Raw genomic sequence first — 26,011 nt, forward strand, 5'->3', positions numbered from 1 at the left:
TAACATAAACATCGTGTTTGATGTGAAGGATGATGAAGGTATGGGTTGAGGATGGCTAGTTGGCACTGTAGTAGATTGGAATTCGAAGACTGGGGGAGAGCATGGAGATGGAGATAGAAGAGAGAGGGAGAGCTTGTGAATGCAATGCTAGAGACCAACATGTGGGCTAGATGGAGATTGTTTGGACCTAAATGACACACCGTAACAAGTTCCGGGACCTAAAAATGAAATTTTGGATGTTTTGGACTTACATGATACCCTAAGACAAGTTCAGGTACATATAAAAAAATGTATCTTAAGAGTTCAGGGACATGAATGACACCACAAGACAAGTGTAAGGAACACTCTCATGCATTTTTCTCATTTTTAAGCTAAAACTAGTGTTAATTATGTCTCTTATTCATTTTTTTAAATTTTATTAAAAAATATTATAGGTCCTAGGTTATCCTCATGTTCCTACAATAGCATAAATAGTCGTTTTAGCATGCACCATGTACTTATCATGTTGAATTTGTTATATTACATATCGGTAGTAGAATGGTTTTGTAAAGCATGGAGTTAAAAAAAATCTAATCACCAATATTGATGCCACAAAAATGTTTCAGTCAAAATGTATAAACTTATTTAGAATAACAATATATGAAATTTAACGTCATGAATTGTCAGGGTCATCGCTATGTATAAACTTCTTTAGAATTAACATTTTTCCATGCTAGATAAGATACTAAAATAAGTATTAATTGACCCTAATGAATACTTGTTCTATGTGGGGGGTCATAGCATCATATTTACTTTTAATATAACAATTGTAGAAGTGTGCAATTTATTAATATATATTATTATTTATAAATTTGAGACGTTTTATATTTACTTGTAGGATGACAAACGTGGATAACTAGACACAAATTAAAAAGTGTAACTTATATTTTTCTTTCATAGTTGCATATATGGTAATAATTTAAAAGCCAATGTAGAGTTTACATTGTACTATCTTTTATAATGACATATGTGAATAATTTATAAAATATTAGGCATTATTTTAAATTATCTTTTATTGGGGCAAATTTGGATATAAAATAGATAGAAAGTTAGAGGGTTATTTTAAATTATCTTTTATAGCAGCAAAGGTGGGTAATTAATATGCAAATTTAGGGACTATTTTGAATTATCAATCGTAAAGGTAGAGTTGGGTAATTTAGATGCAAAATTACTGGTTACTTTATGTATTTTTTATAAGGTAAAGGCAAAGGTGGATAATTTTTTTAGAAAATAGAATAGATCTAATGGTTATTACCGATGATGATGGTTAGAGTCTACCAAAGCAAATGCTAGATGTTTGTGATTATTGTAAGAATTTTTAGGACTTATCTTTTTTTCTATCTCGTGCGCTAATTAAGAATTAACATGGAGGCTCCGTTAGGACCTTAGGAATAGTAAGAAGCTCTCGTAATATAAAAGGATTGAATGTACTTGTTCAAAGAAAAGGGATCACCGTACCGTTGAGGACGAGGTAGATGGCATCTAGTAGCTCCGAATTGGGTTGTGGATCCGCATAGTTTCTTCGCTTCCACTCTCGCAGGCGCCTTGACATCTCCACATATTTCCACACGTAATTGATCATCAATTCTTTGGTGAATCCTTTCCCGGTGTCCCAGCCACGTGTAATGGCGTTGTGCACAGGATTCATCTTTGCGGACTCGGAGATCATGAACATCAGGCCCACCAGTGCCAGCCTGAGGTTGTAAACATCCGCCACTACATTTGGGTCGAAGCGCGACAGCAAGCGAACGGCATGCGTCGCGAAGGTCTTGCCCAGGTTTGCGCACATGAGTCTATCCATGACTTCCTCCTCCTTTCTGACGCCTAGTATACTTTTGTAGCTGTTGCCCCAGCCTAGAAGTTTTGATCTGTATTCTTGTGGGAGCATTCGCTGGTAGCCAAGCTCGTACCAAGCTCCGTTCTGGTTCATGAAGCCCATGATGTCCATGTTGTCATCCCGGATGACTAGGGTTGTCGATGTCGTTTCCTCGCTGTCCTTCACCACCTGTAGCTCGACTTCAATCCACCTCGCCGGTTGTTCACCATCAGCACGCTGCTTGGGGAGCATTGGATGACTTCTGGTAGATTTGAGATTTGCGTCTGTGTGCAGGTCCATGATATCCTCGCGATCAGGATGCTCCGCGAGTTTGACACGTAGAGCCTCCATGAATGAAATGAAGGATGATTTTTCATCTCTGATGATATACGCTACTTCACAATTTCCTGCCACAATTAATAATAACTTAACTCATGAGAAAACTGCTTTAAATTATAAGTCACTAGCACTACGGGAAACACGTGATTTGTCGAGTGCAAAAATCTTTGCCGAGTGCCAAATTTCGGGCACTCGGCAAAGACCTGCTTTGCCATGCGCCGCACTCGGCAAAATATGGCACTCGGCAAAGACCTGCACTCGGCAAAGGCTGTCTTTGCCGAGTGCCTGGCACTCGGCAAAGGCAGACACTCGGCAAAAATTGGTAGGGGCTTAACGGCATCCAGCGGCGTCCTCTTTGCCGAGTGCCCCGCGTTTGGCACTGGACAAAGAATTTATTTTGCCGAGTGCCAAAACTTGGCACTCGGCAAAATAATTTTTTTTTGGTTTTTTGCCACCAATTTTTTTTGAAGCTTTAGTACACTACCACAAACAACATGTTTAAATTTGGGACATTTTCATTGCCTTTTGGCATATTTCTATAGTTTATTTTGTTTTGTTGAATTTTTCTAGAAAATGTAAGTTTGAACTGCAGGTGCATCGAATAATTGGTACGAGCTTAACGCTTGCACAACATGCATGCTTACTTTGATCAAATCTTAATATATTAATATATATAGAAATGGGCAATGTATAAATATATACATGCTCTATGTTATTTTAACATTTTTAATAAAAAGTGTTGGTAATTTAAAGAATATTTATTTGTCAAATAAAAAGATAAAAATTGGGTTAGATAAATTATCTATCATAATAAGAGTACATGGGTAATTAGATACAAATTTAGACATACTTTAGATAATCTTTCTTAATGGCATACATGGGTAGTTTGAATATAGAGTCATGTGTTGCCTTATGTTGTTTTACACAATAGCAGAGGTGGGTAATTATTTATAGAATAGATCCAATAGTTATTATTATCGATGGCAATTAGGTTCTACCGAATTGGTAGCCAAATGTTTTGGATTTTGTGAGAATTTCTAGTATCTATCTTTTCTTCTATCGAGACTCATGAGGATTAACATGGAGGCTTCATTAGAGACCTCTAGTTAGAATTTCTAGTATTTATCTTTTTCTAGCATGATATGTATTTAATTGGAACATAATATTAAGATATATAAACTCTTGTTTCATCCTTTTCCGTGACTTCATAAATCATAGTTTATCTTTTGACTTTCAATCGATTTGTGCAATTTTTTTCACATGTTTGGTAGAAACTCTTGCGTTTTCCATCTTTTATTCAAAATTTATTTTTTTATTAAAAAGAGTTTAAGTCCTAGTAGTATTGTTTTCGACATATTAATTAAGTTAAAACTCAGATTGTACTGTAGCACCGAAATTGTTGAATTTGTTGTATCACAGACTTATATGTGTCTACTATTGTTTTTATATCTCTTAGAGTGCTTAAAATTAAATTACTAATAGTGATATGACATAATTTTTCAATTAAAATATAGAAACGAATTTAAAATACAACTTATAAATTTCTATGTGGTTTGTCAACTAAAGCTTTTTCCATGCTTCATAAGCTATTAAAATAAATATATATCCGGATGTATATATGTTTACATAGTATAAATGGTGAAGTATAACATTAAGATTATTTAATTTCATGGTTGTCGAAGTTTATAATATAGAAATATGTATGTCTGTTTATTGATATCGATTTATTTTTTTTGTAATAGCACATATTACTGTTTACACGTAGATTTGAGAAATATTTTTGTTTTTTTATAATGGCTTGAGGTAGATACAAATATAATGGGTAGGTTGAATGTAAGTTTAGGAGGTTATTTTTTATGATCTTTCATAATTACAAAGGTGGATAATTTACAAAAAATCATTATTATGTATTTTAAATTATCTTTCATAATAACATATGTGAGTAATCTAATTACAAAATTAGTGGGTTATATTTTAGTTGATCTCTCGTAATGACATAGACGGGTAATCTGGATATGACGTTAGAGGGTTATTTTAAATTATCTTTAATAATAGCAATGACAAGTAATTTAGATGCAATGTGAGTGGGTTATTTTAAATTATGTTTGATAATAACATATGTGGGTAATTTATATACAAATTTAGGGGGTTATTTTGAATTTTCTTTCGTAATGGCTGATGTGGGTAATTTATACGCAAAATTAGGGGGTTACTTTCTCATAATGGCAGATGTGGGTAATTTTTTATAAATTTCGGTGATGATAATTAGAGTCTACCAAATGAAAAGCTAGATGTTTCTTATTACTATGAGAATTTTTAGGATTTATCTTTTTTTCTTAGCGCATCTGATGAGAATTAATGTGGTGTCTCGGCCTATAATTAATAATAATAAGATTTTGGCTTTCCTAGGTACATCTAGATATACAATATGTCTATATATATATATATATATTGTGGATCTAGAAAATAAAAAAATGACCTATAAATTGAACGGAGGGAGTACTATAAAACTAACCCAAACTAGGCACTCGTGATGCATGAAGGCGCCATAGGTTATTGACGCGGAAGCCAATGGGGAGGTGAGCTTCTTCCTCATGCCTTGCACCGATGAAAAGATAGGCCACTACCCCTCTGTAACGCCCCGAGTCCAAATGGCTCAAATCCACCTAGAATCATCCCGACCGACCAGTCAGACAGGAGCCCTCTGCCGAAACCCCCCTTCTGTTTTGTTTTCTGGTGTTTAATTTGGGCCAACTGTTTAGTTTCAGTCTATTTTGCGTGTACCAGCGGCCTATGGGAGCGCAGCCCGCGGAGAGAGTGTGGAGGTCAGGAGCGTGCGACTTCTGTCGTTCCCACGTATGTCAGTTTTCCTATTTTTTCTTTTTCTTTTTTCCTCTTTCTTTTCTTTCCTTTCTACTATTTCTTTTTTCTTTTTCTTTTCTTTTTTCTTTTTTGTGGTGTTCTATTATTCTTGTCATCTTTTATTCTGTCTTTCTTTTCATCTTTTATTCTTTTTCTATTTCTCTTTTCTTTCGCTTTTGTTTTATGTTTTTGGTGATTTTCTTATTTTTATTTTGCTTTAAATTTTTTATTCTTTTTATTTTACTCTAATTATTTTTCCCTATGTTCTATTGAGTCTTTAATGAATTTATTCCCTTCTTATGTTATTTATTTTTATATATTTCATATCATTTGTTATTATTTTTTCTTTCACTTTTTTCTTCTTCTTTATTTAATTAATTATTTTAATTAGTAATTTTATATCTTTTCATGTTTTGCTTTTTATTTCCATTATTCCATGATATACTTGTGATGTCCATATAGTATACACATGATATTCTATTATGTACTTTGAGATGTTCACGTAGTATAAATATGAGACTCTATGATGTATTTTTTCCTTGTGCTTTGTTCTATCATTTAGTAATGTTTTCTATTTATGTATCTTTGATTATTCACATAGTATATGTGAGATTCCCTATATTATTTTTCAAGTTATTCGAGTAATATCCATGTGAAGTTTTTTAATCTATAACGTGCTTTTTTCTTTCTATTATTTATTTCTTCTCTTATGTTTTGTTATATTTTTTATTAGTTTTGTATTTCTATTTATGTTTTAATCTATTACGTGCCTCATAGTATTTGTAATTTTCTTCCCTATTCTCATCGATATTATAATTCTATTCACATAAACATGGTATTTTATTCTTCTAAATCTTTTTCTATATTATTTTGTTTTCATATTTTTTATTAGTTGTCGTGGACTATAGAGTGCGCTAGCGGTGTGTTGGGTATCTTTCTATGCTAGTTGTTCTTATTCGAGTCAAAACATGAGGAACAACAGAAGGTGAGAGTCGCGCAAGTTGCAGTCTTTCCGCTGTTATTAATTATTTTCATTATTTATTTTATTTTTTCATGTTCTATTTTTTATTCCATGAGATACATATGATGTTCTTGTGGTATACATATGATGTTCTATAGTGTGCTTTTGGATGTTCACGTGGTATAAATGAGATGTTGTGATTATATTTGTGTATTCATATAGTACTCGTGAGATGTTCTATAGTATATTTTATGTTGTTCAAGTATTACCAATGCGAAGTTCTTTTTTTTATTTTCCTCTATTACATGTTTCCTTTCTTTTTGTTATTTTTCTTTTCTCTCATGTCTAGTTGTGATGTTCACGCCGTATATATATTCGATGTTTTATGATGTATTTTTTAATATTCATGTTATATAAATGAGATGTTCTATATATTCCATAGCTTTTGTTATTCAATTTTTGTTTTTTCCTTTTATTCTTATTCTTCTTTATTCTTTATTTTACTCTAATTAACTATTTTAATTATGTTATTTTTATTTTCTATATTTTAGATTGTAAATGTGGTGCTACATGGTATATTTTGGGATGTTCATGTAGTGTAAATAGGATGTTCAATGATTATCTTTCACACGTATCCGTGAGATGTTCTGTGATATATTTCAGGTTGTTCAAATAGTATCTAGTGATGCTCTATTTTGTATTTATTTAATAACATAGGTTGTTCAAATAGTAATGCTCTATTTTGTTTTTCTTGTATTACGTGATTCTTTGCTTTTGATTAATTATGTTTTCCTTATGTTTTGTTTAATATTTATTAATTTATTTGCATTTATTTGTTTATATATTTAATAGCATAGGTTGTTCAAATAGTATCTAGTAATGCTCTATTTTGTTTTTCTCGTATTAAGTGTGTATTGTTTTGCTCCAGTAATATCCAGCAACGTGATCACATAGATGGAATCAGATGGTAGCACACGAGACACAAAGATTTATACTGGTTCGAGGCGCGGTGGCACGCTAAACCCTACTCTAGTAGTGTGGCTGCTCTTCTATTCGTATGCTCAATTACAGGGGCTATTGCTCCTAGCTACGTAGTAGATTGGAGTGGTGGAAGATGGATCCTGAATATAGGCAGGAGAGATAGGGTTACAATGAGAGTGATAGGGCTAACAGATTGGTTTTCTAGTTTGATACACGATATGTGCAACAGAGCGATCCTAGCTTTCATCCAGATAAGCCTGCCTCGGTTTGCATTGATCTCCATGTTGGTCGATCGCGACAGCCCTTCCGAGCCTCCTTCTTGACGGACGCTGGGCCGATAGCCTGGTGATGGTCACATATACGGGCGGTGCAGGTATCCCTGGCCCATATATCTAATAGTAGCCCCCATAGGACATAATGATAAGCTAGTATGTAGCTTCAGTGCTCGGGATGTCGCAGTACCCCCTGCAAGTTCTGTGTACTATAAGTACCAGTGAGCATTCCCTTCTGGTGCCGAAGTTTTGAGCAGCGGAGCTAGATATTCCTAAGTATTGAGGAGCCAGTTTGTTGTCGGTTGAGTACCAAGAGCATTTCTCGGGTAGCGAGAATCTTCTTGAAGTATCGAGTGAGGCGGCGGTATGCCATACATCAAGTGAACATAGCTCCCTGGTCGCTATGAGCACCTAGCTCGGGTGGTACACCCTATATCGAGAAATGTAGTTTCCTGGGCATAGCCCTTGGGACGTTGTCAACGCCGCGTTCGGGTGGTGGCACCCGATAACCAGAGGTGTAGCCTCCAGGATGTCCGTAGGTGCCATGGTAGGGTGATAACACCGCTGTACTCGGGAAGTCGGTTCCTGATGTATTCCGGTGTATATTTAGTGGTTGCGCATCATTAAGTCCTAGTCATAGAACAATAATAAGGATTGGGTAATTGCACCACCGTCACTCGCGTGTCACTATGCCAGTTGGTTTTTAGGATGACCTGATTTGAGTCATCTGTTAACAAACAGTAAGGGTGTCTTGTTTTTCTTCGAGACACGTTAAGTAAAGGATCTGGAATTTTCGTGAGCCTCATTAGTGGGAAGAGCGAGGTCTTTGTCTCAAAACCCTGAGGCCAATATAACAGCATCCCGGGTCGGGAACCACTATGGGCGAATAACGAACATGTGAGTAGCTATGGGCAGTTGTGCATGTTACTCTTCGAGCTGGTAACGGGTGGAACGAGTGAACGTCCGCTATCACTGAAAGGAAGCGGCAGGACAAAACCTGACCAATGGGGGCACATCATAAAACTCTTTTTCTAGATTCCAAGAGCTCATACCTTGGTTACAGCCATGGGCCAACCAGTTTTCTGGTTTCCCACAAAGGGGCACACATCTGCTAAAATAGGGTACTTCGAGCTCGTCCAGGTATTGAGAGATTTACATGACACCGAGTGTCAGAGGTTTTAGGGTTAGGCTGGTGATCATCCCGAATACCACCCTGACTCTGGTGGGGCAGGGTCGATAGTGAATGAATCACTACCACTTACACCTGCTAAATGGGTGAGCCGAGCCGAGTACTCAATCTAAGTGTCAGATCACTCACCTGTATCGGCTTGGGTGACAATACATCGAGTTTTGGACTATTGGGTCCCATGGCCTCCGCATTTACGCGGATGGGTTCCTTCTCAACGAAGTTGAGGCATCGGTCTCAGCGGCTCATTTTCCCACGCGTGTTTCTCGGATGCTGCGCCCTCTCAGAGATTGTGGTTGCATGGCTGGCCTTAACACCCGCTCTCGCCCGAAGAGACTGCTGGGATTCCATTGACCATGCGTGTTCCCAGCCTATAAAACAAAGGGAGAAAGAAGGGAGTTAGTACACTTACACAATATCCTTTGCATGCTCACCTTTCGTTGTTCGTCGTGTCTCCGTCTGTCACTAGATCTTGCCCGCCACCCATGGCCGGCGAGAAGTGTCTGAGGGAGGAGTTGGAGGAGGGGTCAGCCGAAGGGCGCGTGCCCCCCGGTCCTCGGGCCTTCTGCCTAGGATTGCTGGGGTTCAGGTGAGGATGGATCTGCTATTGACTTCACCTTGGAGGAATCTGACGTGTTTCTTGACATAGTGGTTTCTCCTCGGCGTGCTCGATGCCTTGGCCGGACGCTATCCGGGACGCCTTGTCACCATCATGTCCTCCGGTGGCGCGAGCTATGTCATCACCGGACTCGCCTTCCCCCTATGACGACGAAGGGCTCGAAGGCGACGGCCATGATATCCACACTGTGAGGAGGGTGCTGGCCGTGGCGGGACAAGCCCTTCGAGATGGATGTCGGGAGGTGGATCGGCTAAAGGCGTGCCTTTCAGTGGTCGAGACCACGCTCGGTGCCACAGATGGGGTAGCGGTCGAAGCCAGGGCTATCGATGTGGCGGCCCATTCCGAGCTTGCCAGTGAGATGAACTTTGTCTTCATCACTTTTTTGCAGGTTGCTCTTGCCTTAGAGTGGCAAACTTTAAGCCTCCTTGCAAGAGCAGCTGGCTACCGTCCAGGCTGAAGCTTTTGATGTTTGCCGGGCCAATGAAGAGTTGGCCAACAATCTAGCGGAGGTTACTCATCTGTGGGATGAATTGGCCGCCTGGGCATGTGGCGGTTGTTGGCATTTCTTAACACAATCACCAAGTGAGCAGGTTTTAAGTCCATCACTGATAACGGCGCCAGAAATGCCAGTTGGTATTTCTTAACACCATTACTAAGATTGAGTTAATCTTAGCAACGCGGCTAGGAAACACCAACTACGATAGTCCTTAAAGATTACAGACAATTCCGCAAGCGTACGGATCTATCATTGTAGCATTTCACCCGGAAGTATTCAAGGTATCATTATTTATATTTTCCCAAAGGAGGGCAAGGTATATCAAGTCTGACATTGACATAAACAGGATTACATACTTGCATAATAGACCATAATTCATGGCAGGGGTAAAATCGGTAATTGAGGATAGTGGACACACATCTGGGCTAACCTTAAGGATAAAAGGAAAACAAAGAATAAAAGAATATTCCTACATGGAGCCGACATGTTCTAATATAGCCGTGCAAAGAACAGTCAATGATCATACAACCTATATGACTAGAGTTAAAATTAAGTTCAGGATGAACGGGGAGATCTCCGAGCACTGGTCTGGTAGCAAGCGTGAGAGACTTTAAAACTCCTACACAATACCCGAACGTGGGGGAATACGAGGGATGAATAGGGCTATCACCACCTACCGCCTACCCCACTACCGTGGGATACCGTCATATTTGTAGGATCCCATGAACCCGAGCACCACTCCCGTGTAAAAGGAATCTACCTATACCCCTTGGGACTCCAACCCTACGGATTGACAAGCAAGGATATAGGCAACCCCGAAGGAACAACGAACTGTCACCCCAACCCTAGCTCTACTTCTACTCATCCAAGTCATATGAATGATTAAGCTCAAAGTTGAACATGTTAAGATCATAACACACAAACTATATACTAGTTCATATATCATGATCATGACATGAAAACTATACTCTAGTTCATATGCATTACTATATAATTGATATGAGAACTTGAACTTGGAAGAACTCTTTATAGAAATATCCATACCGAGTAGCTCTTCTTCCAAGGAGACAAGCTCTCCTTGTAGCTCTAGCCTTTGCTCCAAACTAATACTAAAAGCTAAGAACTAATGAAATACAAGTAGAGAGGGTAGGGTAGCTCCAAATGGTGTGTGTCTTGAATATGAGCCTCTCCCTTGCTTATATAATGGAGTGAGGTCGGTTTGGCCTCAGTAAATTAGGAAACCTTGGCAAACCGACCTTGCATGGAGGCATGCAACCACCAGAGGAACCTAGGCCCGCTTGGCTTGGTGCGCTCGCACCCAGGTGGGGCCGGCTCGCGACCGGCTTCGCGTGGTCGGTTCCTGCCTGGGCCTGGGCCCTTCCCACGTTGGTGCACGGCCCAGATTCTTCCTGTATGTGGGCTTCTCCATGTATTCTCCATTTGCGCATTTCTGGAATACGCGTTCTGCTCTACGCTTTTCACTTTATTTCGCATGTTTTCCACATGTTTCGAACATGTGTCCTGCAAAACATATTTTCTCGAATACAAGTGGAACTAGGTCAATAGTGTATGCATATGTGCTAAAAGTATGATTATTTCTCCTGTTTTGGATAGTAATTGGCGGTCAAATGTTGTCGTTAGTGACCGCCAACAGCGGTGCCGTCATAGCGCAGGTAAATAGCAACCGCTATGTGGTGTTGGAAGAGGCGGCGAGCACCACCATCGAGCTGCTTCCATGTGCAGGCTCTTGTCCTTTCGGCGTGAGTCAGGGCAGTGACGGTGCATGGCGTTCACCATGGGGCTGCTGTGGCCCTTGCCGCTACCCATCTTCGTCTCCAGCCAAGGGTGGACCTGCACACGGTAGTGCCTGGGTTCCTGTCGAGAGCGGAGGTGCTCGAGAACATTGACGTCGGGCGGCTGATAGCTGATTTTGGTGCCGTCGCCAAGCCAGTGCTGCGGTTGTAAGTGTGGAGCAAGTCATTAAGGACACCCCTCGTTGAGGTCGAGACCTATTGGTTTGCTCTTCTATAAAGGGTCATCTAAATAAAAAATTTTGACATGCAGACTTGTAGTATTTCTACAAACCTCCCCGTGCGTGATTGTTGTAGTTGTAGTAGCCCCCGAGCAATCGGGTAGGTTAGCTTAACGTGCCCAAATGCTAGAACCATGTAACTTTCAACAATTGCTTCGTTGTGCTTGGATGCAAGTTTTGTATCCATGTGTGGCCCCCCGAGCATGTCGAACAGAGTGTCAACTAGCTAGTGTGATTTCGCCTAGGTGACGTAATGTCTGTATGATGTGATCATGCCAGCATTTGTGTCTCAGAATTGGTAATGTTGTGTAGAACCGGGTCATAGCCCCTAAGCGGTTTTTAGGAAGGTACCTCCTAAATCGTCAGGGACATAGAATGCTTTTCTTCGTAGTGATTACGAGACATTCATGTATTATTTTTGTTGACGGAGGGAGACGACAGTTAGTGCGTATTAATAGCATGGTCGAGGCACGCCTTGCCGTCTTTGGCCCCTCTTTGCTTGGGGCTGACCCAAGACTTGTTGTGGTGAGGGCCATTAGCGCTTTAGGCCCTGGTTGCGGGGTCATCCTTGATGGCCAGATCGTCTTTCCCTTCCTCTAGCTTTGCTTCCTCTGGCGACTTGTTGGGTGCCTCTTGTGGCACTGGCATAGTCGGTGAGGCTAAGGCCTGGGGGTCGGGAGGTAAGACGCTAGCCGGAGTTACTAGTGTGAGCTGGTGCTCTGGAGACTGGGGCAAGTGGATGGGAGTTCCTGATCCTTGCTTAGCCTCATCATTGAGCTTCAGCTCGTCCAAGATCAGATCCCATTGGGCCTTTTCGATAGCCAGCCTTTCGCACTCATAGGTGTCTTGAAAGTTGCCTGCGATGGTGGTTACTCTATGCGGGCCGAGCATTTTGAGCTTGAGGTAGGCGTAGCTGGGGATTGCCATGAATTTGGCATAACAGGGTCTCCCGAGAATAGCGTGATAGGGACCCTCAAAGTCAACGACTTCAAAGGCGAGTGTCTCCTTACGGTAGTGTACCTGGTCACCAAACGTGACGAGTAGAGTGATCGTACCGAGGGGTATAACCCGATGTCCAGGGACGATCCCATGAAATGGAGAATGCGAGGGGCGCAGTTTGCTTGCCTCAATATTTAGCTTCCCGAATGCACCCTTGTAAAGGATATTTATACCACTTCCTCTATCCATTAGGACTTTCATCATTTTTACATCTCCCACCACCACGCTGACCACCAGAGGGAATCAACCAGCCTCGATAACATGTTCGGTGTGGTCATCTCTGTTGAAGGTGATCGGGCGCTTCGACCATCTTAAATAAACAAGAACTGCAGGGGCAGTGGCGAAGATAAGTCATTGGGTTACCTTCTCACATCAGCGATCCATGTAGGCCAGTGAGCCTCAGAAGATGATCATAACGCCCTCAACGTTGGGGTAGCGGTCTTGATCATCATCGTCAGCACCGTCTTTGACCTTCTTCTGGCGGCCACCCTTTGACTTGTCCTTGCTGGCTTGGATGATTCATCGGGAAGCCATGGTTTTGGCACATCTGGTTGATGATCTCGTCAAACTTGCCATGGCCTCCGCGGCTTTCTTTTGGCTTGTTGCGTTCTTATTTCTCATTATTGGCCATAGGCTCGCCTCTGCGCTTGTGAGCCTTCTTCATAGGAGAGGATTGGCCTACATTGTCGGTGAGCCGCGACTTGTACTTGCCATTGCTGGCATTGAAGCAGTCTTTGCCGTCGGTGTGTTCGTGGGCTAGGGTGAACATGTCACAGAGACTAATGTTCTTCCTTCACCCGATATCTCGGATAAGGGCCTCACTATCCGCACCTACGGTGAAGGAGGTGATAATGCTGGCATCGGGGATGTCCTTGAGTTTGTTCTTACGCTGTGTAAAGCATTTGATATAGTCGCGAAGGCTCTCACAGACCTTGCGTTTACATCCCAAGAGGTCCCACGAGGTGCCTGGCTCAGTGTAAGCCCCCTCGAAATGATTATAGAATTCCCTCTCATGGTTGGCCCATCACTTGATTGAGTCTTCCTAGAGGTTGTTTAGCCAGTTCCTGGCTGAATATGTGATGTAGATCGGAAGATATTGGATCATGAAAGACGTGTCTGGTGCGGACACCGCCTTCATGGCAAGGCGATAGTTTACTAGCCAAATCTTTGGATCTGTCTCACCTTTGTATTTGTTGATGCTTGGAGCATGGAATTTTGGGGGCATCGGGGCCGATTAGATCTTGTATTCGAACGCAGGAGGCCCAACCAAGTCATAGGTATCGTCGTCAACAGCGCATTGTGCCAGTTCAGGTCGGTTCCTTGGGTTTCTCCTGTCACGAGGAGCGTCGCCCTCGTCGTCGGAGTAATAGTTGCTCGCTGTGTCATCATTAGCCCCATCATCTTCGAGATCTCCCCCATTGGCAGTACGCCTGCCGCCACCACGTCCGCGTCCACGTCCACCAACGCTGTCGCCCGATTGTGGGGCAAGACTTTGGCAGCATTCAAGATTATGGTGCGAGGATCTGTTAGGTCGACGCGGTGGTCGAGCCCTTGAGTTTCAGGGCACGTGACTGTGGGTGATAGACGCATTGCTAAGCATTGGTATGCGGTCGGCTACGGCCGCTATCAGCTCTTGGATCCTTTGAAAAGCATGACACCATTCTTCTATAGATGGTTGTGGCATCGCCTCCTCTTCCCTCATGGCCCCGGCCATGTTTTGTTCAGCGTTAGAAAACACCAGAGCTGCTCGCAAAATGTCATTGTGAGCATGACGGCCCTAAGCTGCGTTCTGCTCTTGGAGCTGGCATTGGAGTTTCTAATTTTCTTCTGCTAGTACGTCATTGTGATTAAGTAGGCGATCCCGAGCCTACTGGCTGGTTTCGTACGGTGCCGCATAATCAAACTCGAAGTGATTGTGAGGGGAATGTTTGGGGGTGAGGTACCCGTTTTCCTCGTAATCGCTCGCACTGAGATAACAATTGCGTGTGTGCGAGATGATGTCGTCATCATCGACATCCGCATGATCATCTTCATATGATCGGTAGCAGTCGTAGGGAGAAAAGCGGGAAGCCGCTGTGTTAAGGGGTTTGGGGGCATCGACACTGTGGCATCGGCTATTTTCATTGGAGTGGTCTTATTTTTCTAGAACCATGCCACCCTGGCTAAGGTTGTGGATGATGACTCATACAAGGTTCGAGCCGGAGTCGTCATCGCTATGATCCCGATCAATTTGATGCGGGCTTTGTGAGTCCTCCGTAGGAGGTTTGGGGGACGGTGAGGCAACTTGAAGAAGCTCACTCTGGTGAGTAGTCGCTGTATGTGTTGATGCTCCCATAAATCTGGAGAGAACTGGATCCAGTGCTATATCCATTATCAGGATTCGGTCACTGAGCTTACGAAGGAAAAGAGTGGCATCAAGACTATGCTTTCAGCTGGGTTCGGCAAAAAGCTAACCGTAGCAGGTTAGATCATGGGCGATGGCGAGCGGTCCTCCGTCCATAGCCTCCTCTAGTCCGGTGGCGAATGCACAGATCTGGAGAGTCTGTTCCTCATCCTGCTTGGCCGACTCGGGCTCCTGCAAGCGCATGTCCTCAAACCGATCGGCGATGAAGTCGAGCTGCGCGATAAATCCTCCTCCTGCTTGGTCGGCTGCGTGCTAAACCCTACTCCAGTGGTGCGGCTGCTCTTGTATTCGTATGCTCAATTAATGGGGTTGTTGCTCCTAGCTACATAGTAGATTGGAATGGTGGAAGATGGATCCCGAGCCCGAGATCCGTACCCTCCTTTATATAGGCAGGAGAGGTAGGGTTACAATGAGGGCAATCAGGATAACAGATTGGTTTCCTAGTTTGTTACACGATATGCGCAATAGAGCAATCCTAGCTATTGTCCAGATACGCCTGCCTCGGTTTGCCTTGATCTCCACGTTGGTCGATCGCGTCAGCCCTTGTTGGCCTCCTTCTTGACGAAAGCTAGGCTGATAGCCTATGATGGCCACATATACGAGCGGTGCAGGTACCCCTAGCCTATATATCTGACAACATGATTTTTTGCTTTTGATTAATTAAGTTTTCCTTATATTTTGACTAATATTTATTAATTTATTTGCATTCATTTGTTTATATATTTATATTTAATAGCACATAGCGCTGGGTCGGTGAGGTGGATGGTGTCGACCATGTCAGACACTTGGACTTCCCCACATCCACTCTGCACGCTAAGTGAACCACACCTACCACTATCCCACTTACACTTTTGTCCTTGCTTCGCGTAAAAGGATTAGCCCGGGTGACGAGATCCTAATATAGGGGTATATTAAAGCCTAGGGGATCAGGGTTACCGAATGAGAGACCCCCTGACCGACCCTTCTAGTATTGCTTGGGGTCTCGGGGGCTACACCCCTCAAGTGCGCTCACACACACCCTCCGGCTAAGGATTGGGCTGAGCCCGAGAATGTCCAGTGCCTCTACTCGAGACTCGGGGGGTCTGAACCCGATCGTTAGCCCTCTCCCAGCCTTAGGCGCTAGCCAAGGCCTAGGCCTAAGGTAGGCGCCCCAAGCCTCCAAGGCCTAGGGCTCCCTAGCGCTGCCCAGCAGGCATGGCGCTATCAACCACTCCTCCGACAAGGTCACGCACGGGGCGTGACACAAGAAGACAAACTCCTCTGTTGGCTTATGGGCTCGGGGGCTTATGGGCCCACTCGTTAGACTCTCAGGCCAGCTACCTTCACCACCAAGAAGCCTCCAGAAGGTGCACCTGGTGGAGGATGGTCCAAGCCAACAGAGCCTGACACTCAACGACGCCCAAGGCTTCTTCGGCTCCACGACAACGCCAAGGCCCACACCACGCCGCTACAAGACCCTCCTGGACACTGGTGCACATAGACCAACGGCTAAACTCCCCCAAACCACCACGTACCTGACCAACCTCAATATATAGGGGGGTCAGATCCTAGAGGGGGAGGATGATTCCAAAGAGATCATTCCTGTCCAACGAACAGCTTGAGCTCTGCACCGAGAGTAGAGCCACCCCAAAAGGAGTACGGAGAGCTTCTCCCCCACTTCCATCATCTTCCTCCTCTTTGATGAGGGGAAGACCTCACCAGCGATGAGGTCTCTAGGATCAGCACCGAGCGATCCTTTAGCAAATCTCTCTCTTACATTATGTTGTAACCCCTCGATGTTGGGTGCTCTTGAGTATAAGGATCATCTGTTGCTGAACGTAGGGCCACGATAGCCTGAACTAGGATAAACCATTGCGTCCTTTCTGTGATCTTTGTGTTCTTGTGTCCACTCGAGCCACCAGAGACACACACTCGGTGACACCCAATGAACAACAATGCTTGCTGCGGTTTTGACCCTGTGATAGCTGGCGCGCCAGGTAGGGGAGCGCATCAAGTGTGATTCCTTCTTTATGATGGCTGGAGCCACCTGCCTCATCACCAGAGCAAAAGGCGCTGCCCCAGATGGTGGCGTCCGCTTCCCTAGTGAGTTCTCCATCATAGCCGGTGCCTTTGCTCTAGGCTAGGTCCCCAACTTTGGGAGCATGGCCTACGTCGCCGCCTGCTACGACAAGCTTCACCCGCTTAAAGATGCTACATCGACGGGCAGTGAGTCCCCGGCGCTGCCCCCCTCATTGGACCCTCCAAGAGTGGGTCGAGGAGATCGTCCCCACTAGATCTAGCATAGATCTATTGAGGGCCAAGTGTGGCGTAGGCCCCACCCGACAGTTGGCCCTAAATCCCATCGAGGCAGGGCGGCGCCAACTCATCACGCTGACTTGCCGAGGCAGATGGTGTTTGGGCGGCCGGATGACCGCCGCTAGTAGCTCGAGGAGACCCAGGCTCTTGCCTGGATGCCATAGCATCCTGCTCCCCCACGCCATGAGGAGATCCACCACAGGGGCGCCCACCCTTGATGAGGCACGGATCTGCTCCATGATCTTTTGGGGGAGTAGGGCTAGGACCCCGGCAGCAGCTGAGGGCAGCTCTATGAGAGGTCAACATGGTGAGACTGACTTGTTGGAAATGCCGATCACCTTTAATCACCATGACTACCCTAGCCATGTACCCAGTCCAGGCCATTTCCCACTCATCGTCAACCCCATCGTCAGACAGGCTTCCCTCATGAAGGTGCTGATGGATGGGGGCAGCGGCCTCAACATTCTCTACGTCGATGCCTTGGACTGCATGGGGATTCTAAGGGAGGACCTCCGCCCGAGTGGAGCTTCCTTCTTCGGAATCATCCCCAGAGTATGAGCCACCCCCCTTGGGAGAATCTTGCTCCTGGTCACATTTGGGGATCCTTCCAACTTCTAGAAGGAGATCCTTGACTTTGAGGTCATCAATTTCTCAAGCCCCTTTCATACTCTGCTGGGCCAGGCGTGCTATGTGAAGGACTGTTTTGCACTATGGCTGCCTGAAGCTCAAGATGCCCAGCCCATGGGGAATCATCACCATGGCTTCCTCTGCCGCTGAGGCCTACCTATGCAAACAAGAGGGCACGACCCTCGCGGCTACTGACGTCGTCGCCGCCGACTTCGCCCAAATTCGGTGCTAGCTGAAGGAGGAATACCCACATAGCACAAAGGGGAGCGTTGTGACAGGGCAATTTGTCTAGTCAATGACACCAAAGCGGTCCGGGTTCATCCATAGGACCCCTAGAAGCTTATCCGCATAGGCGCCAACATGTCCCCAGACATGGAGGCGGCCCTTACAGAATTTCTGCGTGAGAACACCAACATTATCACATGGAAGGCTTCCGACATGCTCGGCATCCCCCATGATATCGCTGAGCACTGCCTCAAAATCAAGGCCGAGGCCAAGCTTGTGCAGGAAGCCTAGGAAGCTCACCCGGCTATAGGACTTTTTGACCACGCCACCGGTCTTGACCTCCACCTTAAAGGGGAAACTCTGTTCCTGCACACCATCAGTGTAGCTCTGGTGGTGGAATGAGAAGAGGAGGGCCATGCCCTCAAGGTCCAGCAGTCGGTGTACTTCATCAGCAAGGTCCTCTCCAATTCGAAGGCCCACTACCCGAAGGTCCAGAAGCTCCTCTACGCCATGCTCATAACCAAGCACAAGCTCCGGCACTACTTCGATAGCCACCCGGTGGTGGTGGTGTCCTCCAGCGGCCTTGGAGACATCATCAACAACCACAAGTCCACAGGCCGCATCGCCAAGTCGGGGCTTGAGCTTATAGGCCTCAATATCACCTACGCCCATCGCGAGGCTATCAAATCCCAAGTGCTTGCCAACTTCGTGGTAGAGTGGACTGAAGACCAAGCCTCTACCGTCCCTACCAAGATAGAGTACTAGACCATGTACTTCGATGGCTCCCTCACGATCGAGGGTGCAGGGGGAGGGGTTCTCCTCATATCTCCTAGTGGCGACAAACTAAGGTATGCCCTCCAGCTAATCCATTTCCTGGCCACTAACAAAGTCAAAGTACAAGGCTCTCCTCCATGACATCCGGGTGTCCGTCGAGCTCGGCGCTCGGTGCCTCTTCGTATGAGGGGACTCTGAGCTGGTTATCAACCAAGTGATGAAGGAGTCCTCCTACCGTAACATGAGGATGGAGGCCTACTACAAGGAGGTCTAGAAATTGGAGAAGTTCGATGGCATCGAAATCTACCACATCGTCCAGTGGGACAACGAGGAGGCCGATGCCCTGGCAAAGATGGCATCCTCCCATAAACCTCCCTCGCCGGGGGTTTTCCTCAATGTCCTTGATTCCCTTTTTCCTCGTCTACGGGGCTTAGAACGAGTGTGAATCGATCAACCGGTTACACACCCTTCTTCCTCGTCTACAGGGTTGAGGCAGTCATCCCCTTTGACCTTGACTTCGATGCCCCTAGGGTCCACTTCTACGACGAGAAGCGAGCCAAAGAGTAGCACCAACTGGACATAGACATCCTCTAGGAGGTCAAGAACACCACGGTCCTATGGTCTACCAGGTATCAGCAAGGACTCCATCGCTACCACGCTAGACAGGTACGCAAACGCTCCTTTGTTGTAGGTGACCTCGTCCTCCGGAAGGCGGCTTTGTCAAAGAAGAGCCACAAGCTATCTCCTCCATGGGAGCTCCCCTTGCGCATCTCATGTGTGATCCGACTAGGGGCTTACAAGATCAGCAACATCTCAGGGGGAGAGTATGACAATGCATGGAACATCAAACAACTATGTCATTTTTATCCATAGCTCGTCTTTCTTGTATTTCATTTCCATACTTCTAATCCCCTGACAGTTGCCCACCCCATAAACGAGCAGAAGGGACGCCCCTAGTGCTGCCTGCGGTTCAAAGCCGGCTCAAGTGAGCTTCAAGGCTACCCCGGGGAAAATAAAGTGCGAGGGACACTTAGGAGATAGGCCCACGTGGCCATAGTTGGGACGCCTAGAAGCGTCCTGACCATCCTAATGAGTGATGTCTGAGTACCGTCCTTGAGCTGCTTGAGGAGACCCATCGAGGGAGGCAGCGAGCCCCCGAGCCTAGCAGATCAGGCTCGGGAACCAAACAAGTGGCTCGGTCAGGAAGCCGAGACTCTCTAGTTTGGGTGACTCCACCAAGGCACGGAATGACTATAAACTTGGGGTTCTCACGGGCCTACCCTATAGTAGCACGGGCACGATAATCTTGGCCACCAAGGCTATTGTCGCAACAGCCCATCCCATCAAGGGAACAGCAGCACCAAGATGCAACTCGCCTTAACACAAAGCATAGAGGCCCCACGATGGCCTCAAGGGCTACACCAAACTCCCTAGACAGAGATCCTGGTCTCCTGATTGACGGGCGCCTGGGTGGCACACCCCTAAAACTAACTAACTCTCTAGAGTTGGGTCGGGAGCCACTGAGCAGCGGGCCCAATAAGGGCCCCATCCATGCTCGGCATGCTCTCCGCACCCCGACTTATGTTGCTAAGGTTGGCACAAGAAGACCAGGGCCACTAGAAGGGCATGGCATGTGGGGTGATCAGGTGGCCCCAAGCCAGAGCCTAGACGCTCTCGATCACCTAACCCATGGCAGGCCTAGGTCAGAAAGGAGGGCACCCCCGGGCCCACGGCTAGCAACTCCTAGACGAGTTCACCGGGCCCTTGCTCGGGCCTCAGACTTATGCAGCATGGGTTAGTGCGGGTCAACACCACAGCTCGGCTCTGATAGCCGAGCACTCCTGTCATACTTAGGAAAAGACCCACGAAAGGCACCATGCTCTCCTGAGCGGAAGTCATCCCGGCTACAGCTGGCTTGGTCACCAAACATTCGAACTCAGCCCTTCGTCGCCATCATGGATTTGGCTAAGTGAGGCCACAAAGGGCTCAGGGGCTCCTGACGAGATCCTAACATAGGGGTATGTTAAAGCGTCGAGATCAAAGGTTCCCAAACGAGAGACCCTCCTACCGACCCTTCCAAGACCGCTCGGGGGCTCGGGGGCTACACCCCTCAGGTGCGCTCGCATGCACCCTATGGCTAAGGGATTGGGCCGAGCCCGAGCATGCCCACCACCTCTACTTGAGACTCGGGGGCTCGCCCGAGCCTTAGGCTCCCGATCATCAGGAGTCTAAACCTAATCCTTGGCTGCCTCTCGGCCTTAGGCACTAGCCAAGGCCTAGGCCTGAGGTAGGCGCCCTTAGCCTCCAAGGCTCGAGGGGCTCCCCAGCGCTGCCCAGCATGCATGGTGCTGTCAACCACTCTTCTGACAAGGTCACGCACAGGGCGTGACACAAGAAGACAAACTCCTCCATTGGCTTTAGGGGCTCAGGGGCTTCTGGCCCCATGCGTCAGACCCTCAAGCCGGCTACCTTCACTGCCAAGAAGCCTCCAGAAGGTGCACCTGGTGGAGGCCGGTCCAAGCCGATAGAACCTGACACTCAGCATGTCAGAATGGAGTAGCCGGTCGATGCCCAAGGAATCTTTGGCTCCACGACAATGCCAAGGCCCACACCATGGCGCTACAAGACCTTCCTGGACTCTGGCGTGTGTAGACCATAGGCTAAAATCCCCCAAAACCACCATGTACTTGACCTACCTCGATATATAATAAGGGGAGGTCGGATCTAGAGGGGGGAGGACGATTCCAAAGAGATCATTCCTGTCCTCACCGAATAGCTCGAGCTCTGCACCGAGAGCAGAGCCACCCTAAGAGGAGTATCGATAGCTCCTCCCCCAGTCCCATCGTCTTCCTCCTCCCCGATGACTCTTCGATGAGGGGGAAGACCTCACTAGCAACGAGGTCTCTACAATCAGACCCGAGCGATCCCTACCAAATCTCTCTCTTACACTCTATTGTAACTCCCCGATTATGGATGCTCTTGGGTATAAGGATCATCTGCTGCTGGACGTAGGGCCCCGATAGCCCGAACCAGGATAAACCGTTGTGTCCTCTCTGTGATCTTTGTGTTCTTGAGTCCACCCAAGCCACCGGAGACACACCGAGAGCAGAGCCACCCTGAGAGCTCCTCCCCCGCTTCCATCGTCTTCCTCCTCTCCGACGACTCTTCGATGAGGGGAAGACCTCATCTTTGTGTTCTTGAGTCCACCCGAGCCATCGGAGACAGATGAAGAGCAGAGCCACCCAGAGAGGAGTACCGAGAGCTCCTTCCCCACTTCCATCGTCTTCCTCCTCTCTGACGAGGGGGAAGACCTCACCGGCGATGAGGTCTCTAGGACTCCCCGCTTCCATCGTCTTCCTCCTCTCCGATGACTCTCCGACGAGGGGGAACACCTCACCGGTGACGAGGTCTCTAGGATCAGACCCGAGCAATCCCCTACCAAATCTCTCTCTTACAATCTATTGTAACTCCCCGATTTTGGGAGCTCTTGAGTATAAGGATCATCTGCTACTAGACGCAGGGCCCCATAGCCCGAACCAGGATAAACCGTTGCGTCCTCTCTGTGATATTTGTGTTCTTGAGTCCACCCGAGCCACCAGAGACACACTCAGTGACACCCGATGAACAACAATGCTTGCCGCAGTTTCGACCCCGCGACACCGGGGATGGTGAGATTTACTCTAGAAGCCTTATATGTTAGTCTAACTCACCTTAAACAACCAAGGTGGGACTAACCCCCCCCCCCCCCTAATATCTCATTAACATGCACATGGACCACTATGAGTCAAATTCCAAACTGTTCCGAATGTCACACACCTCGAGAGGCAGGAAAATACTTCCGTCGTCGATCCCGCACCCCTATCAACAGGCATCGAGAAGAGGAATGTGGGGGAAGATAAGGGGAAATCCCAGGATGGTGCATGGAAGCCAGATGAAGCACTTTGTGTGCTTTAGGGAGAATACCACCTCGGAACAAGTTTCTGCCGGGAATGAAGAACACGGAGTAGCAGCTACAATGTTTCTACGGTGCGTGTGTGTGTGCATAAAGAATATATTTGCGCGGGAAGCTATTTTTTTTATTATAGCTATTAGATTTTTTTACATAATTTTTTGTTTTTTATTTATTTGACTATAATTATTTTCTCTGGATGCTTCCCAAATACATTTATATACAAGAATTCCATACATCATTAACAAAATCTTTTGCTTAAAGATTTATCCACTTCCTTTTTATTTCACTTATATATCTAGTGGCCATGCAATGTTTGCTATGGCGAGATGTTGGTATGCTTCATTTCTCTGGTTAGCTCCATAAAAATCGTTGTCTAAGTCTCTAATAATATTTAATATTCTTTAGCCCTCTTATAAATTTAAATTTTGACTAATCATGTGCCTTGCACACATATCTGTAGTTGCCTTTTTTGCCCTAAAATGTCTTTATATTTATCGCAACTCTGCTAAAGTCTGCTTATGCCACTATTGCCTCAGGCAGCCGTTAGTCGGGCTCGTCATCACACCAACATTGATTGGAGCAAGCATTTCAACACAAAACTTTGAAACCATTCTTGGCACTACTGAGTTGTTGATATCTAACCTGCTACTTATACTACTCTATTGCATTGTTGTGCACCATGCTATGACCATATTTGTTTCCAATTGTACTGAGCTCCTTGTGAAGAAAAAAAAATTAAAATTATATCCTTTTTATTAGTTTCAGGTTTCTCACACATAAAGGTACTCGCAAAAAAAAGAACCGATAGGAAGTCACTAGGAAAAAAAGAATCCTCGAATCAAGAAGCGAGAAGAGGGGGAAAAAATCAAAATCGGAAAGTAGAGTCTCTCGACGGAAAACGGAAGGGAAGGAGTTGAGCAAAGAAACGCTTCATTCTTTAATATTAGATAGAGATAGAGAGATATATGAAAGGATTGAATGTACTTGTTCAAAGAAAAAGGATTAGCGTACCGTTGAGCACGAGGTAAATGGCACGTAGCTCCAAATTTGGTTGCGGTTGCACATAGTTTCCTTTCTTCCAATGCCTCAGACACCTTGACATGGCTACATATTTCGACACGTACTCTGTCATCAATTGATTGGTGAATCCCGTCCCGGTGTCCCAGCCCCGTGCAATGGCGTCGTGCACAGGATTCGTCTTTGCGGACTCGGAGACCATGAACATCAGGCGCACCACTGCCAGCCTGAGGTTGTTAACATGTGCCACTACATTTGGGTCGAAGCGCGACAGCAAGCGAACGGCGTCCTCCGCGAATTCCTTTCCCAGGTTCGCGGACCTCATCAGTGTATCCACGACTTCACTTTCGTTTCTGGCGGCCAGTATACTTTTGTAGCTATTGCCCCAGCCTAGAAGTTTTGATCTGTATTCTTGTGGGAGCATCCGCTGGTAGCCAAGCTCGTACCAATCGCCCTTCTTGTTTCTGAAGCCCATGACGTCCACGTTGTCGTCCCGCAAAACTAGGGTTGTGGACGACGTTTCCTTGCTCTGCTCGTCCTCCACTACTTGCAGCCTGATGTGAATCCACCTCGCCGGTTGTTGATCAACACGTGGCTTCGCGAGCAGTGGGTGCCTTCTTGTATTTAAACAGTGGTCCTTCAAGATATCGTTGTGGTCTGGGTGATCGGCAAGAATGCAACGTAGACCCATCATGAATCCAGTGAATCCATTATCTCCAATGGTGTACTCTACTTCAACTACATCATCAGGTGGATAACCAGGAGGAATCAATCTCATCTGCAGTACGGGAATTTAGTTAAAAGACAGAAAGTGATGATAAACTTCACTGCTTGGCGCGCAACTGATTCCTCGGCAATCTCTTCAATGCTTACCTCCTCTTGCTGACTTGCTTCCGGATCATTACCAGTACTCTCCTGCTCGCCAGTCACTTCAGTGTATACCTCCGCTTGCTGACTTGTAGCTTCTGGAGCATCACCATTAGTTTCCTGCTCGCCAATCCCTGGGCTAGTAGTACTTGTTGGCTGCCTCGCCACAACAGGATGCTCACCAACGAGCGCATCTCCCATGCTGAATTCCACTGCTGCAATGCTAGAATTCCACTGGTTGAATAATCTCACATAAGACTATAAGAGTAGAAGGTGATGTTCATATGAGCACATAGCATGAATCTACGGAAATTGAGACAATTTTACAATTACTAATTAGGCCCTCAAAGGAGGCTCCACCCTAGTCCTTACAAGATGCAATAGAAAGGTAGATCATTAAAATTGTCACATATATTCAGAAACCTCCTGCAACCAATTAGGTATAATTAAACCATGAATTTGCATTTATTCAACACATTTTCATCTAACTTTCCCACCACTACTATTATAAAAGATAATCTAAAGTAACCCTATATTGGCATCTAAATTACTCACATCTACCATCATAATAATCCATGTAACATCTTAAACTATGTATCTAATGTACCTAACTCTATCATGTTAAAATAAATTTACAAATCCCCTCAAATTTACTTCTAAATTATCATCTTGTAATATAAAAAAATTAATTCCCATAAAGCACGCCAACATATTATTCTAAATACCAACTATGCCACTATTAAAATAGAAGAGAAAACTAGCACAAAGTAAATATACATGTGTGCCACTGTGCAGAGTTGGAAACCATAAAATATTCCCTTAACAAATCACATACCAATGAAATTTATAGAAGAAATCACTAACATGTATAACATCAAAATTACTTTCAATTGTCTACGAAATATGTTTTGATAGTGCCTTTATTATAGCTTGTAGATGTTAATATATTTTAGTAAAAACTTGGTCAAAGCTATGAAAGTTTGACGTAGGAAAAGGTCAAAGTAAACTAAAGTAAAATTGAATTATAATTTAGAAAAGAGGGCGTAATTAGAAAGGTTCCATCTCTCGGAAGACAGAATATGAAATTCTGTCGATGGCTCTAGGTACTAAACAGCACACGACCACACACCAGCCAAGTCCGAGGTGTCCAACTCCAAAGGCTATAAGCATTTGCTACCCTGGAAAAAGAAGGCGCCACCCTTTGCTTAATGGAAAGAAGTGTTTTTTTTTCTCGAACGTGCCTTGGCA

General features: G+C 45.4%; 1 protein-coding gene across 1 annotated transcript; it reads right to left on the bottom strand.

Moving 5' to 3' along the window:
- Nucleotides 1-1,474: 1,474 nt before the first annotated feature.
- LOC136488152 (60 kDa jasmonate-induced protein-like) lies at nucleotides 1,475-24,964 on the bottom strand. Its single transcript, XM_066485173.1, has 2 exons — nucleotides 24,802-24,964; nucleotides 1,475-2,262 (listed from the first exon to the last, which is right to left on the bottom strand). The coding sequence occupies exons 1-2, from the start codon at nucleotides 24,962-24,964 to the stop codon at nucleotides 1,475-1,477; spliced, it is 951 nt and encodes a 316-aa protein (XP_066341270.1).
- Between the last annotated feature and the right edge of the window lie 1,047 nt (nucleotides 24,965-26,011).

This window comes from Miscanthus floridulus, chromosome 10 (genome assembly GCF_019320115.1).
Source record: "Miscanthus floridulus cultivar M001 chromosome 10, ASM1932011v1, whole genome shotgun sequence".
NCBI classification, from domain to species: Eukaryota; Viridiplantae; Streptophyta; class Magnoliopsida; order Poales; family Poaceae; genus Miscanthus; species Miscanthus floridulus.